Here is a 16,441-nt window from a genome sequence, read left to right as displayed (position 1 = left end):
TTGATATTCAGCTGAAGACCTGAAAGGAACCCTCTGCAGATCTCGAAAGCCTCTCTGGCCAGCTCTTTGCTCGCCAGTACTGTCCCCTGCAAAGCCTAGCTGCCTTAGCCTCCCCAAACTCACAACTCTGTCCCCTCAGTTCAGGAAGACCCCTGGTGTCCACTTGGGTCACTTCTCCCCGCGTTACAACCTGGAAACTGGCTCTAGGCAGTAAACTAGTCGATCAAGGGACTCATTTTCTTTCTCTTCTCTTGGGAATCACTGTCCTTTGTGGCCTGTGTCTGTTTTATATATCCTGTAGGGTTTCTTAAATTTAAGGTGCCTAAGTGGATTCTGTCCCTGTATTTGTTTTCAAGTTAATGTTATAAATAATCAAAAGGAAAAATAGCCTGTAACTTGAAATGCTTAAAATCTAGCAAAGACCTCTCCTAACAGTGGAAATTTTCCAATAGAATGAGAACCTCATTTTCTGAACAGTAATGCTGAACAGAATAAATTCACCTCTGGGACTTTCCTGGTGATCCAGAGTTTAGACTCTGTGCTTTCCCTGCAGGGGACCAGGTTTGATCACTGGTCAGGGAATGAAGATCCCACATGCCATGTGGCACAGCTTAAAAAAAAAAAAAAAAGAATATATTCACTTTGAAAACTGTTTTGACCACCAGGCCAAAAAAACTTTTTAAAAGAAGATTTCTTAAATTTGGGTTTACTGTAAACAAATTCTACCCATTTACCACCATGAGTGAAAATTACATCACATGCCTGCCTCACCCTCTGTAATCCCCTCCACATGGCAGCTCTGTGAGACACTGCAGGAGGAACGCCGCAGCCTTACTCCTTCCCATTTGCACAGATGATGCTTCTAGCTTCCTAACAACACAATATGAAGTCTCAGAGGCTAAAACGTCTGTAAGGAGCCTCGCCAAACAGAAGCCTTTACACATCAAAGTGTTCTAACAAGAAGCAACTGCTTTCCAAGGAGCACTCTGCTACACAGAAAAAAGTCCTAAGTTATTTCTGCAAGTGACAGAAGTCCCATAATTTGGCATTTGATAATTCTCTTGTGCCAAGGTACAAATGAACTTTCCAAGGAAATCTTCCCTTTAACAGAGACAAACAACAGCAAACATTTGAGATAATGTAAGTAGGTAGATTCAAAGACAAGATCTGAAAAAGCTGATTTCCTTCCACAATCAGTTTCAAATATCCCACTTGGTCATTACCTACATGCACATTAACTTAATCACTGATGTAAGCCGCGTCCTCAAATTATTCTATAGAAGGTGAATGGTAACAGTCAATGTCAAGAAAGTGATAAAAGCCCCAAAACATTTAGCAGTTTTCTTGACTTCCCCTACAATTTTCACTTGTCCAACGATTTACTATTTCTACTTACAAATGTTTGTTTTCTAGATATGGCGTAGAGAGTGCATTGGGTGCAGGGGAAATGTCTTGTCTTATAAGTAAGGCCAGATTGAGACCCAACAAGGAAGTACCCAAAGTTGTCTTCAGGGTTTCTGAGCTTCACATGACCTTCAAATTTCTTCATTCCCCCTCTCCCCTCCTTTAAGACCTAACTTCTTCCCCTCACCCTGTCCCTGTACCCTGATCCAATTATCTCCCAGACAATACTTCCTGCTCAATACCAGAGTTACACAAAGTATGACTGTTACCAGTACACAAAGAGAGAAGTAAAAATTGAGGGTAAGCATTTGGAAACTCTTACAGCAACTGATAGAGTAAGTTTAAATCAACTGAATATAACAATAAAATACTAGGGCTTAGTACTTTTCATTTTTTTTTTAATTTTATGAAAGTAACTATCCATAGAGATTCCCTGGTACTCAGCTGCAGGGAATCTGTCTGCAATGCAGGAGACCCCAGTTCGATTCCTAGGTCAGGAAGATCCCCTGGAGAAGGGATAGGCTACTCCCTCCAGTATTCATGGGCATCCCTGGTGGCTCAGAGGGTAAAGAATCCGCTTGCAATGCAGGAGACCTGGGTTCTAACCCTGGGTTGGGAAGATACCCTGGAGGAGGGCGTGGCGACCCATTCCAGCATTCTTTCCTGGAGAATCCCCATGGACAGAGAGCCTGGCGAGCTACAGTCCATAGGGTCGCAGAGTCAGACACAACTGAGCAACTAAGCATGGCACAACTATCCATATAGAAGGATTCTTGTATCATAAGAATCAATACTGTCAAAATGACCCAAGGTAATCCCTATCAAATTACCAATGACATCTTTCACAGAACTGGAACAAAAACATTCCAAAATTTATACAGAAACACAAAACACCCCGAATAACCAAAGAAATCCTGAGAAAGCACAACAAAGCTAGAGGAATCAGACTCCCTGACCTCAAACTACACTACAAAGCCACAGCAATCAAATAGTATAGTACTGACACAAAACAGAAATGTAGACCAATAAAACAAGATAGAAAGCCCAGAAATAAACTCAGGGACTTATGGTCAACTAATCCCTGACAAAGGAGGCAAGAAAATACAATGGAGAAAAGACAGTATCTTCAATAGTGGTGCTGGAAAACTGGACAGCTACATGTAAAAAAGTGAAATTAGGACACTTTCTAACACCATACACAAAAATAAATTTGAAATGGATCAAAGATCTATATGTAAGGCTGGACAATGTAAAACTCTTGGAGGAAAATATAAGCAGAACACATGCGTTCATGCTAAGTCATGTCCAACTCTTTGTGACTGGACTGCAGGCCACCAGGCTCCTCTGTTCATGGGACTCTCCAGGCAAGAATACTGAAGGGGACTGGCATGCCTTTCTCCAGGGGATCTTCCTGACACAGGGATCAAACCTGCATCTCTTCTGTCTCCTGAATTGCAGGTGGGTTCTTTACCACTAGCACCACCTGGGAAGCCCTAAGCAGAACATTCTCTGACATAAATCCCAGCAATATCTTTTTTGATTCGCCTCCTAGAGTAATGAAAATAAAAGCAAAAATAAATTTGTCTACTTAAATTTAATTTGGGCCAAATTAAACCTTAAAGCTTCTGCACATCAAAGAAAACCATAAACAAAAAGACAACCCACAGAATGGGAGAAAATATTTGCAAATGAAGCAACCAACAAGGGATTAATCTCCAAGATATACAAGCAGTTCATGAAGCTCAATATCAAAGAAAAACAAACAGCCCAACTGAAAAATGAACAGAAGATATAAACAGACATTTCTCCAGAGAAGACATACAGATGGCCAGAAAGCACATGAAAAGATGCTCACCACCACTAATTACCAGAGAAATCCAAATCAAAACTACAATGAAGTATCACCTCACACTAGTCAGAAAGGCCATCATCAAAAAGTCTACAAATAATAAATGCTGGAGAGAGTGTGGAGAAAAGGAAACTCTCCTACACTGTTGCTGCAAATATAAATCGCTATAGCATCTGTACGGGAGAACAGTACAGAGGTTCATTAAAAAATAAAAATAGAACTACCATATGATCCTGTAATTCCACTCCTGGGCACATATCTGGAGAAAACCATAATTCAAACAAACACATGCAACCCCAATGTTCACTGCAGCACTATTTACAATAGCTAAGACATGGAAACAGCCTAGATGTCCATCTACAGATGAATGGATAAAGAAGTAGTGGTGCACATATACAACAGAATATTACTCAGCCACTAAAAAGAACGAAATAACACCGTTTACAACAACATGGATGGACCTAGAGATTATCATACTAAGTCAGTTCAGTTGCTCAGTTGTGTTTGACTCTTTGCGACCCCGTGAATTGCAGCACGCCAGGCCTCCCTGTCCATCACCATCTTCCGGAGTTCACTGAAACTCATGTCCATCGAGTCAGCGATGCCATCCAGCCATCTCATCCTCTCATCCAGAGAAAGACAAATATTAAATTGCTTATATGCGAAATCTTAAAAAATGATACAAATGAACTTATTAATTCAAAACAGAAATAGAGTCACAGATGTAGAAAACAAACTTACATTATGGGGGGAGGGGGATAAATTGCGAGATTGGAATTGACATACACACTTAATGTGATCATCTCTCAATTACACAAATTCAAATCATTTATGTTGTACGTGTTAGATAATACCACGTTATGTCAGTTGTGTGGGGACTTAGTCACTAAGTTCTGTCTGACTCTTTGTGACCCCATGGACTGCAGCCCACCAGGCTCCTCTGTTCATGGAATTTCCAAGGCAAGAATACTGAAGCATCTTTACTTAAAAAAACATAAATAAATTGGAGTTGCCATTTCCTACTCTAGGGGCTCTTCTTGGCCCATGGATCAAACCTGCATCTCCTGCGTTGTCAGGCAGATTCTTTGCCACTGAGTCACCTGGGAAGCCCAATATGCCAGGTACACCACAATAAAATAAATCAGAATGTCAAAAACACACAAAACGATGCAAGGTTAACATTTTAAAGTTCATTTTTTCCTTTTCCGGTGGAGTGGCTTGAGCCACTTTTTAAATTACCACCAGTAATTCACCTAATGAATAATTTATATTCAAATTACCATAAGTTAAGTACAGTTTAAATCCCTATAAACGAAACAGAGAAGTCAGAAAGAAAGCCATTTTCCCCTTTTTAAATAAAGTACCATGACGACTCTAGAAACAGCATCTCTCCCCCATAAAACATGGCCCAGCTGTGTGGTTACTTACTGGAGTTGAGGAGGATCATGGCCTTGACACAGAGATATTCTTTGTGTTGGAGTTTTAACTCACGAAACCTTGAAGTCGTTGCCAGGAGCATGTCAAAGATTTCTAGAATTCCTTCAACACATTTCCCTTCATCCCTACAAAAGTCCATTTGGAAATGTAAGAAACATATAGCTTCAGGTAACCATCAAAAGTAAGGAGTATTTTCTTTTTAATCTCAAATTTCATCTAGTACACCCTTTAAAAAGGCAGTAATGAGAGCACACCCAGAAATATGAAATTACCAGAATAATTTTTATATAAGGAAAACAGGGCATTTCCTATAAGTCCCTGAAGCAAATATTGGAATGAATACTATTTAGGCAACAGTGTGCACCGGAAGTACATTGTCCTTCTACCTGTTCGCCAAATGCTTTCTTAAAAGGATACCATTTCTGTTTATTTTCCATCTAAACTATTCCAGCCAACCCTCAAAATATGACATATTTTACTAAGAAGAGACAGTTCATGGTCTCATCAAAAGACTCTAAAGTATTAATGAGAAAAGACTGAACATAACAGAAGCAAATATTCCAAAAAGAAATAACATTTTATATCTAGAGCTTAACTCTCACATCCTGGTGGTCAGTTAGAAACTGGTGGGGCAATGAACAGACATTTAAATGTAGTTTGAATAAAAGCTACTATGACATACAAAGAAATCAAAATTATAGAAGATAGATCAGAATCAGGAAAGAAAGGTAGAAATGGAGACGTAGTAATTTTGACTTGTCAAAGATTATTTTTAAGCAAAAGCTTTAGACAAACATTGGACCATATAATCAAAATTCTTTTGAGCACTCCTTATGGAAATGAACTGTATAAGCATACTTTTGAAGTAAACTACTTGAACTGCATCAAGAAAATACCAGCTTCAATTCACTCCAGCCAGACACATATTATTCCACCTCACTGCTCCGCCCCAAAAAAAGGTGCATTATCATCAGTCATAGAACTATTATAAGCCCTTGACAAGCAAGCAGTTAGATGATTTTGTCATGAAAGTTTCATTTGCTTCTAAAAGCCTGCAGTACACAGCAAAGGGCAGCTGTGGTAAAAGTGAAATCATGAAAGTTTCATTTTCAGTCTCTGGAGCAGCCCCTGAAGGGGACCTGAGATCTTCAAAGAACTGGCTAGTCCCTCATCCTTCCTCCAATCCCAACCCAGGACATTTCCAGAGACGGTGGTGTTTGGAGAAAGGGCCTCTGTAGAGTTCAGTGAACTGACACCAGTGCGTGCCACCAAATTGGTAAAGTCTTTCCTATTTGGTGCTATGATGGCCACTCACCAGCATCCTGCACATTCCTGCAAACTCACTATACAAAGTTACAAGTACACAAACTGCACACTTTAGCAAACAAGCGTGGTATCTTCAGCAACCAGTCTAGAATTTCTGAAAGTGTAGAGTTTAAATGATAAAATATCATGCCCCTTAGAAGTCACTTCTAAGGGAAAGGCCACTTTGGAGAATCAGAGCCAAAGGTGCCAAAGCCTATAGGAAACCCCAGCCCTCCCCTGCTCTGGCCTTTCCCAGGCCACTTGCTGCAACTGTCCAGTACGGATATGCATGCCCTGAACACAGCAGAGGCACAAAGAATGCTTACTAACTGAATGCCCCTCGAGCCAATCACCAAATCACTCTGCCCAGGATAACGAGTTATTGGAAACTGTAACTGATGGGTTTAAGGACATTCGATACTGAGAAAAGTTAGTTTTAAAATATCTCTGGGGCCAAAAACAAAAAGTCCAACAAGTCCTGCACTGACAGGTAAGTAGTTTGGCTCTTTACTCTTTTGTGAAACTCAGAGAAGTCATAGGCACACATGCGCACACACGCACACATCCACTTCCCCAAGTAGCATAAGAGGATTCCTTTGAAATTAATCCTATTTTGCAGAAGCTGTCACCTGAGCCCAAGAACACATCCCTAAATACTGAAGTTAGCACTGTTTCCTTATTAAAATACATGGTATTTTAAGTGTAAATTCATATTTCAAAAATGGAGGGAGAACTTATATCACATGGTATCTTAAGCCCTGATGAATGCTGCTACTCACAAAAATCAGAACATATGTACCTCATGGAAAAAGAGAATTTCTAAACCCACTGTAAAGAACTAGGTCTGATTGCTTTCTCCAGCAAGTGTGACAGCCAACCATCTCATTTGGGGTTGGGGGTGGGCAAGGTTAGAATATTTTTATTCACTTCACAGGCTGTAGAAATCAAACTAATTTTTAGAAAAGAAATATGAGAAACATAGAGGCAATAAGGTAAAATACTTTATAAAGTGACAGTGTCTCAGTCGTGCCCAACTCTTTGCGACCCCATGGACTATACAGTCCATGGAATTCTCTAAGCCAGAATACTAGAGTGGGTAGCCTTTCCTTTCTTCAGGGGATCTTCCTAACCCAGGGATCGAATCCAGGTCTCCTGCATTGCAGGCAGATTCTTTACCAACTGAGCTATTAGGGAAGCCCTTACTTTATAAAGGACACCCTAATTAAAGTTCTACTTTAAGATGAATTATACAGAATAGTGAGGCAGGACTTTAAAATATCAACAAGACCTATTTCATTTATCCTGTCAGTAACTATGGATTGACACTGATTTATGAGTAAGATATTAAGACAGGTTTAAAAGATTTTAATTCAACCAATTGGGTATATGAGTTGTCAATCTAGTAGGTATATGAGTTGAATATTAAAATATCAAAACAATATATCAAACAAAACTACTCATGGAAATTTACTTTTACACCCCACTAATCCACAGTGAAAGTGAAAAAGTGAAAGTCACTTACTCGTGTCAGGCTCTTTGCAACCCCATGGACTATATAGTCCATGGAATTCTCCAGGCCAGAATACTGGAGTGGGTAGCTGTTCCTTTCTCTAGGGGATCTTCCCAACCCAGGGATCGAACCCAGCTGAGCCACCAGGGAAGAACAAGAATACTAGCGTGGGTAGCCTATCCCTTCCTCCAGGGGATCTTCCTGACCTAGGAATTGAATCAGGGTCTCCTGCATTGCACGTAGATTTCTTACCAGCTGAGCTACCGGGGAAGCCCATTTACCCATAAACCAGTGCTAAATAAAAATTAAAGTAGTAGTTTCAAGCAGACTATTATTTGATAACAAAAGAAAAATATTCCGTTTGATACCAAGGACATCTTGAAAGAGAAGTCCTTTGGGGCTTGCTGCTTTGTACTGATGTTACACGTGTGGCTAATGGACCACAACGTGTCTTCCCGTGTGAGAGGCAGTGGGGTTGGGAGACACATGGGAAGGACTTTAATATTCAACTAAGGTGGAATGATCTGAGTACAAAGGGGAAATAAAAATTTAGACGTGAAAATTCTGTGGGTCTCTTAAAGAAAATTCAGTAAAAAAATACCTAACATGAATGAAAACTCAGCACATTTATATTTGTTAGTCCACAGAACCCCATAAACATCTACTTCCTCTGACTTCGTAATAACATTTGACAGTTTTCGACTGATGTTAAGGACACATAATGTCTTAGCATATACGATTTCTCAAATAAGTAGAAGTTCAAATTCTCTGGTAGATCTTCATGTGAATTGGGATTCTAGTGATTACCTAAATAGCTACCTTGTTAGAAATAAGCTGAGATACCTGGATTTTTCTCTCATCCTCAGCAGGTTCAAGTTTTTTCACTGCAGAAGCCTCGACAAGAATAAAGGGAAACAGAAATTATAGTCTTAGTCTCCACAAATAAATAGGCTAATTTAGTTGTACTCACCGCTTAAATGGTCATACTACCACATAGAGGAACTCTGACAGGACAATCCACCAAAAGACAGTTACTTTCAAGTACTGTGAAAAAGTTTTATTCACATGGCAGAAAAGATTCCCATTAGAACTCCTTTATGGTAAATAATTTGACTTTTGGAATTGTCAAAAATTTTTAAACATACTTGAATAAGCAACTCCTCCAGATATATACCCATTACACTAAAATATATTTATGCTGTATATATAATAGATGTACTAAGAATCTGAGACTTGAAATTCTAGACTTTTACAGAGTGCTCAAAACAAGAAGGGACTGCAACCAAAATTAACAACTAGTAGACACTCAAAGAAAAATGCCTGTTCAATGTGAATGCATTTATAATTCCCAAGAACTCCTCTTCTACACTCAAATACACACAATTTCTATCAATTCTTCTCTTCTAATGTGAGTCTAATTAAAATAAATATATAAGAAAAATTACTTCTTTTTCTATTACTCAACCAACAGGTAGGCCTAAAATTTATCTGGGGTTTGTGTCAATTTACAGTAACCTATTTACATATAGGAGTTGAACCCATACAAAGAGGCGAGTTTGTTGTATTAAAAACCAGGAATGAAACAGTCACTGAAAATAAACTCTAAATGTGGCAACACTTTAGAAATCAACACAAAAAAGCAAACCCATTCCCAAAGTCTCCAAATGTATTAGTTCACCAAAGGATAGAACTTCTTCCTAGCACTAACTTCTAGGGAATTATGTGTGTATATTGTGTGCGTGTGTGTGTGTGTGTGTGCGTGTGTGTGTGCGTGTGTGTGTGTGTGTGCGTGTGCACCTTTATCTAAATTCCAAGTGGAACACGTGGAACGCAGGAATGAATGTCAGCGATGCTGCGACTGGGTGCTTGGCCTTTCAGCCTGCCTTGCAACATGGTACCGTGAAATGCCAGCTGGAGGAAGAAGTTTTCTGAAATGGCCAGAGAGTAAAATAGTTTTTCTAAGATAAAAGAATAAAGCAGAAAGTTACTTTGCCTTTGGCCTCCTCCTCTTTTCTCATCCAGTTCTCTATCCTGCTGAGAGGCATGTACTGTTGTTGGTTAAGAGGGTGAACTTCACAGCCAGTCCCCGTGTCCAGCTCCATCACCATAACTGCAGGCAATTTACCTAACGTCCCACTTCCATATCTGAAGGAAAGGGATGATAATGGTGCTCACTCAAAAAGGGCTACTGTGAAGATGTAATGACCTAAGACATTAGTGCTTAAGATGGTGCCTGCCACATATAGGCCAATAAGTTAGCTATTTTGATTGCTACTGAAGGGTCTGGGCTTCCAGAACCTCCCTCTGGGCTTGCTCCTGCTAGAACCATAGTCCATGCTCCAGCTCCTCCCAAAGGCCCTGCTCTCCACCAAAACACCTCCGTCACTTAGAACAGCATTCTTTGTCAATGCCATCATTCCCAACAACAGGAGGAGTAGGTGCTAACACCCTGGCTATTACTTTTCATCTGAGTAAGGTGTGCATGGGGAGCTTCTGAAGATCTAAAGAGGTAGTGCCAAGAGCTGGGGGCAGATCCCCCTATTCACAGCAGTAGCCATCCTTTCCCTACAGGCTTAGGGTCCAATGTGACTGAACACTCAACACTAGCACTTTTTCAATACAAGGAAGACAAAAATCAATTTCCATGGAGATTCTCAAACTGTTCAAATACAACACCAAGAACGTGTTCTACTTTTCCTACCAAAAAGCTTCAGTGTTGCTGTACATTCCAGCTTTCCCTCCATGTACAGTTCACTAAGTCAATTAAAAAGTGGTTTCTTTTCCACACCATCTTCAAAAGAAAACTAAATGCAAGACATTATAGCATTAACACTATCATTCCCCAGTTTCCATCAACTTTCATCTTGTTTTAATAACCATTTCTTCCATTGCTTTGCCCAAAATGCTATATAATATGTGTAGTTAGAGTGAGTTAAAGCATGTAAAAATAAACTTGGTAGATTTATAAGAATTTTACCACTGGTCCAGATAGCTGGAGATGTAAATGGCCCCTACTAGTGGAAAGAACAGCAGGACAGCTTAAAAGTTAAAACCTAAAAATGGATTTTTTGTAATGCAGGAAGACCTAAGGTGAGCTTCACACTGAGTGCCCACACACCCTCAGGACACAGGCCCTTGTGTGGTTGGGCCAGTGAGCGCTGCTGCGTCGCAGGAAAGAATGAGTCACAGGACAATGAAGCATTGCACTCACACTCTCCTTCTCAGGTTCTTGACCCAGTGAAGGAGCTCACGACCTTCTCCTCCTCCTACCTGCCCTTTCAGGGAGGTTTTCATTGCAGAACTCAGGACTCTGTTCCCACTTCACTTGGCACTTCACTCAAGTTGGAGAAGAAATACAAGGAATTTGAGTCTCACCTGTCCAGAACGAGGTCTGGAGCAAAGATGAGCTTGCCGGGGTGGTCGATGGAGCGCCACATCAGCCCCACCATGAGCACCTCCAACCAGCAGCTCTCCAAGAGCCGCACTTGGTCGTACAGGCTGAGCTCCACGAAGCCTGGGGAAAGCAAGAGGCTGTGAGCATACCTGCCCTCCTCCTCAGCTCCCTGATTCCATTAAAAAAAAAAAAAAGAGCAAGTTTTGAAAAGCTAAGAAAACACAAATCACCCAGAGTGCAGGGGAAATCAATATTTTAAAGATGTGGTTAATAGCTGATGAGGAAGAAAATCCTGAATTCAGAGTGAGTAACTCACAATTTCTAGTCTCGAACACCTTCTAGAGAGAAATGCACATCATTCAGAATTTCCAAAGGACTATTAGCTGGGTTTATACAGCTCCCAGACAGATGCTAGGGAAGAAGACAAAGCTGGCACTGACCTTTGTTAGTTACATCCCAGTAATCCCTCTGCACTACCGAGAAAGAGAGTTCAGACGCCAGCCAGAGGGGCTGCCTGTCTGGCCCAGCCCATGATGGGGGCAGGAGGAGTAAGGGGACAGGATAGTGGGGGTGATGGGTGGGGGGCTTGCAGAGAAAACAGGACCAGCTCCTGGAGAAAGTCAAAGTTCCAGCTGAAAGAGTTTCTCCAATTGCTTACCATTTCCCATCTAGTATTAGAATCATTCTTCTGAGTGGGTGCACTTGTTTCTGGGCTATTCTATGCTGAAGAACACACATAACAACAGAAACAGGTCCCTAAGGGAAAACTTCAGAAGCAGAGATCACTGGGGCTTCCTCCATAAGTCATGATAAGAGGAGGAAGCCGTATAATATAAATATAGTCAACAAACAAATGACCTTGGAGTGCAATGGACTTTGCTTAGAACCCCTGCTCGGCCTCATCCCAGCTAGTTATTTAATCTTCTTTTAAGTCTTAGTTTTTCTTACAGGAAAAAATGGGGGCAACAATGCCTATCTCTGAGAATTTCCTAGAAGTGAGATCTCTCATCATCCTAATTTTACAGATGAAGACACTATGGCACAGAGAACATACGTGGTCCAACTCTTTGAACAATTATAACAGAAATCTGAACAAAGGAGAACTGAATGGAAGGATGGATAAATCCTTTCCAAAGCCACATCCTACATACTCAGTCCACATTCCTGGTATGTGTACACATTCCAACCTCACCCACAGTTACAGACTATAAGCCTGCCCAAGGAAGATCAAGCTTTTCATACTTATAGATCTTCAACAAAGCCAAGACTAGCTGATAGACTAAGTTTTTTGTTTTTTGGTTTTTTTTTTTTTTTTGGTCTACACAATGACTATGCTAGCTGAGAAAGTGGGGGAAAAAAATCCCACAACTTCAGACTATGCCTAAGCTTTCAGAAAAATTTCCAAAACACCAGACTTGAAGAGGGACTGATGCAGCTTAAGAGATCTGTTTTGCTTTGGCACAAAGAAGCTACACAGCTCTCAGAAGTAATTAATCACCACCCCACCAGGTGGGGTCTTGAAAACTAGGCTTGGCATACACATAGATCAAAAGCTAGAGGAAACAGTATTGTCTCCTATGGGAAAGAGCTCAAGGAAAAAAAAAAAAACAACAACATCATTCTGGCAAAGGAGAAGATGCTAAACCATCAAAACTGAAGTAGAAAAACCTGAAAATTCTCAGAAAGCTCAGAAGCCAACAAATGACCCCTGTGAATCCTATTCTCTGAGACTCTTAACCCAGGTGCTCTTCCCCCAGATCCCTCAATCTTCAAAATCTGCCTAATGTAGTTACTGCCCTCTGGGCCATGGGAATCTTCCTTAGTGACTTAGCTTGGAGACCTCATTTCTTAGACAAATGGAAAGATGTACATGGAGAAGCCCTTCCAGAGGAAGCAGGGGTTGCTGTCAATCTATGTTAGAATCCTCGATTCATTCTTTCATGGAAATACCAATTCAAATGATAACTAGATGGTGACCATGCGCTACCTTGGGTGTATATGTTACAATCTGGTCTGGAAAATGAACAGATTATAGAATAGAAAATGCATGTTCTAAATGACAATTCAGGAATAACCAAACCCATTTTTAATTTTATCAAGTTAAAAAGCATTCCAGGTTTATTGATGATTCATGTTACTTTTATAGCTGATTTACTCTATTTATCCATTTTATTCATTTATGTATGTATTACTGATTTTTCTCTTTATTGGAACAAAATTTTACAATTGCTATTTAGCATCGGAGAAACCTTTCACTTTCATACTGTGAAAGGTCATACTGTGCCCCACATCACCCTCACCTGACCACACCCCTCCTCCCAAGGGGATGAGTTCACAGCCAGGAGATGGGTTAAGGTGGAGCCCAGATTTCTTTCTTTTAGACCATGCTCCAGGTCTCAGGACCTTAAAATTCCCTGCCTAAATGGCCCCACACCCACATCCAGGGCATGGGTGGGTCTCTTCCCTGGGTCTATCTTCCCAGAACATATCTAGGCTTGGGATATAGCCAAACCAGCTAATGTCTGTAGGAGATATGAACAGGTAGGATTCAGTGTGTGCAAGGCAGTGTGGGATCAGTGGAGCGGGGAACAGGGGTGGACAGGAAGAGAAGGGGCCACCATATACAACTCCTTCTGGTACAGAACTCAGAGGGATTCAAGAATTCTAAATTGAAACCCGGCCACCTGTGTTGAAGGCACAAGTGTCAAGATAAGAAAAAGGACGTATTCCATTTAAAGCTTATAAATCAAGCTGTCAAACCGCTAAATACTCAAGACACAGCTTGCAGACCTCCAGTCTGTATTCGTGCCCCATAAAGGTTAGGAGCAGGTCTTTCTACAAATAAATTTAAAGCTAAGACTCAGAAGGCCCTACCCGGAATCTTCTTGGCCCAGCTGATCATGTGTACCAGTTCCTTGTCGGCCAGCTTGGTCAAGGACATCATCATGGAGGCCTCAGTGAAGGGCGCGCTGGGGCGGCTCATGAGCACGTGGGGCGGCTCAGCCTCCAGGAGCGTAAGCACCAGCTGCTCTGGGCTCAGGGCGTTCAGCAGCAGCTCCTTCACTCGGGTCATGGGTGCACCGTTCCTCTTGGTTTTGCTCAGGCAGTGCAGCTGCTCATCAGAATTTCTCTGCCTTCGCACTATGCGGTACCCACACCTCTCTCTCCGGGAGCCTAAAAGAGAGCAGATAACACAGTGTTTTCCCCGTCTCTTCCCCAACGCAGCATCAGGTTCCTCCAGTCACCAGGATGAAAACAGAAATCATTGTAAGACCTGAGTCTATTCATAGAATATGGCTTAGTACAGGAGTCTGACTTTTATTTCTGGAGCCTGTGAGGCATGTATTAAGATATTACATTTGTGACTGTATTAGCAAAATCAATAATGACTTTTGAGAGACAACAGCCCAAATTATCTTTAGGTTTCCTTTTCAAGACCATCTATTCCATTTCTAAATCTAAATCCATCTTTCTTTTAAAGAGTACTAACAGAGTTCAGTTTCCAAACCATGAAATTAGGAATTTTCTTCAAGCAGAAGATAGGGAAAAGTAGGAACTGACTAGAAATAATACATTTTTATAATACATCCTTAAGTTTTTTTGCATGTGTGTATGTGTGTCTGTGTATTTTTTTACATACTTACACAAATAAGTTCATTTCAAATAATAAGTTAACTGAAAAAATTTGAGATTAGATATATTTTTTTAATCTAGACATAATGCTCAAAATTCCCCAAGCTAGGCTTCAACAGTATGTGAACTGAGAACTTCCAGATGTTCAAGCTGGATTTAGGAAAGGCAGAAGAACCAGAGATCAAATTGCCAACATTCGTTGTATCATAGAAAAATCAAGAGAATTCCAGAAAAACATCTACTTCTGCTTCATTGACTACGCTAAAGACTTTGACTGTGTGGATCACAACAAACTGTGCAAAATTCTTCAAGAGATAGGAATACCAGACCACCTTACCTGTCTCCTGAGAAATCTTTATGCAGGTCAAGAAGCAATAGTTAGAACTGGACATGGAACAACAGACTGGTTGCAAATTGGGAAAGGAGTACATTAAGGCTGTATATTGTCAACCTGCTTATTTAAATTATATGCAGAGTACATCATGAGAAACACTGGGCTGGAAGAAGCACAAGCTGAAATCAAGATTGCAGGGAGAAATATCAATCACCTCAGATATGCAGATGACACCACCCTTATTGCAGAAAGCGAAGAGGAACTAAAGAGCCTCTTGATGAAGCGAAAGAGGAGAGTGAAAAAGTTGTCTTATAACTCAATATTCAAAAAACTAAGATCATGGCATCTGGTCCCATCACTTCATGGCAAATAGATGAGGAAACAATGGAAACAGTGAGAGACTTTATTTTCTTGGGCTCCAAAATCACTGCAGATGGTGACTGCAGCCATGAAATCAGGAGACACTTACTCCTTGGAAGAAAAGTTATGACCAACCTAGATAGTATATTCAAAAGCAGAGACATTACTTTGCCAACAAAGGTCCATCTAGTCAAAGCTATGGTTTTTCCAGTAGTCATGTATGGATTTAAGAGTTGGACCATAAAGAAAGTTGAGTGCTGTAGAACTGATGCTTTTCAATTGTGGTGTTGGAAAAGACTCTTGAGAGTCCCTTGGACTGCAAGGAGATGAAATCAATCAATCCTAAAGGAAATCAGTCCTGAATATTCATTGGGAGGACTGATGCTGAAGCTCCAATACTTTGGCCACCTGAGGCCAAGAGCCAACTCATTAGAAACACCCTGATGCTGGGAAAGATTGAAGGCAGGAGAGGGGATGAGATGGCAAGATGGCATCAGTGACTCAATGGACATGAGTTTTAGCAAGCTCTGCGACTTGGTGAAGAACAGGGAAGCCTGGCATGCTGTAGTCCATGGGGTCACAAAGAGTCAGACATGACTGAGCAACTGAACAACAACATAGGCTAGTTATTAAGGGATATATCTAACACACAGAAAAACTGAAAGTAAAAGAGCAGAAAAAGATTTGGCAAAAGTTAACCAAATAAATTGGAGTTACTGTCAATATCAGACAAACTTTAAGACAAAAATCATTATTAAGGTCTCATAAGTAGATTATAAAAGAAAGATAAATAATTCTAAACTCATATATATCAAAACAATTTTAAAAAATTATTACATACTAGGTCAACTTTCAATGGCACCCCACTCCAGTACTCTTGCCTGGAAAATCCCATGGATGGAGGAGCCTGGTAGGCTGCAGTCCTAAGAATCAGACACAAATGAGCGACTTCACTTTCACTTTTCACTTTCATGCACTGGAGAAGGAAATGGCAACCCACTCCAGTATTCTTCCCTGGAGAATCCCAGGGACGGGGGAGCCTGGTGGGCTGCTGTTTATGGGGTTGCACAGAGTTGGACACGACTGAAGCGACTTAGCAGCAGCAGCAGCAGGTCAACTTTAATTAAAACTGCTATTATATCGATCATATTCTCTGACCACAATAAAATAAAAAAAGTCAGTAACAAAAATATAATTCCCAAAGCCCTATATATA

The 16,441-nt window shown here is 40.7% G+C and overlaps 1 protein-coding gene across 1 annotated transcript in view; it reads right to left on the bottom strand.

Annotated features, from left to right (window-relative positions):
* The window catches only part of ESR2 (estrogen receptor 2), a gene marked incomplete at its 3' end in the record, with an annotated part of 45,243 nt that overhangs the window by 15,424 nt on the left and 13,378 nt on the right, over window positions 1–16,441 (bottom strand). The window contains 3 exon segments of the mRNA NM_001285688.1: window positions 4,682–4,815; window positions 10,881–11,019; window positions 13,774–14,073. Coding sequence (NP_001272617.1) covers window positions 4,682–4,815; window positions 10,881–11,019; window positions 13,774–14,073 — 573 coding nt within the window.

Source organism: Capra hircus, chromosome 10 (assembly GCF_001704415.2).
Source record: "Capra hircus breed San Clemente chromosome 10, ASM170441v1, whole genome shotgun sequence".
NCBI lineage: Eukaryota > Metazoa > Chordata > Mammalia > Artiodactyla > Bovidae > Capra > Capra hircus.
The sequence above is the reverse complement of the archived record's forward strand: the minus strand, read 5'-3'. Positions and strand labels throughout refer to the sequence as shown.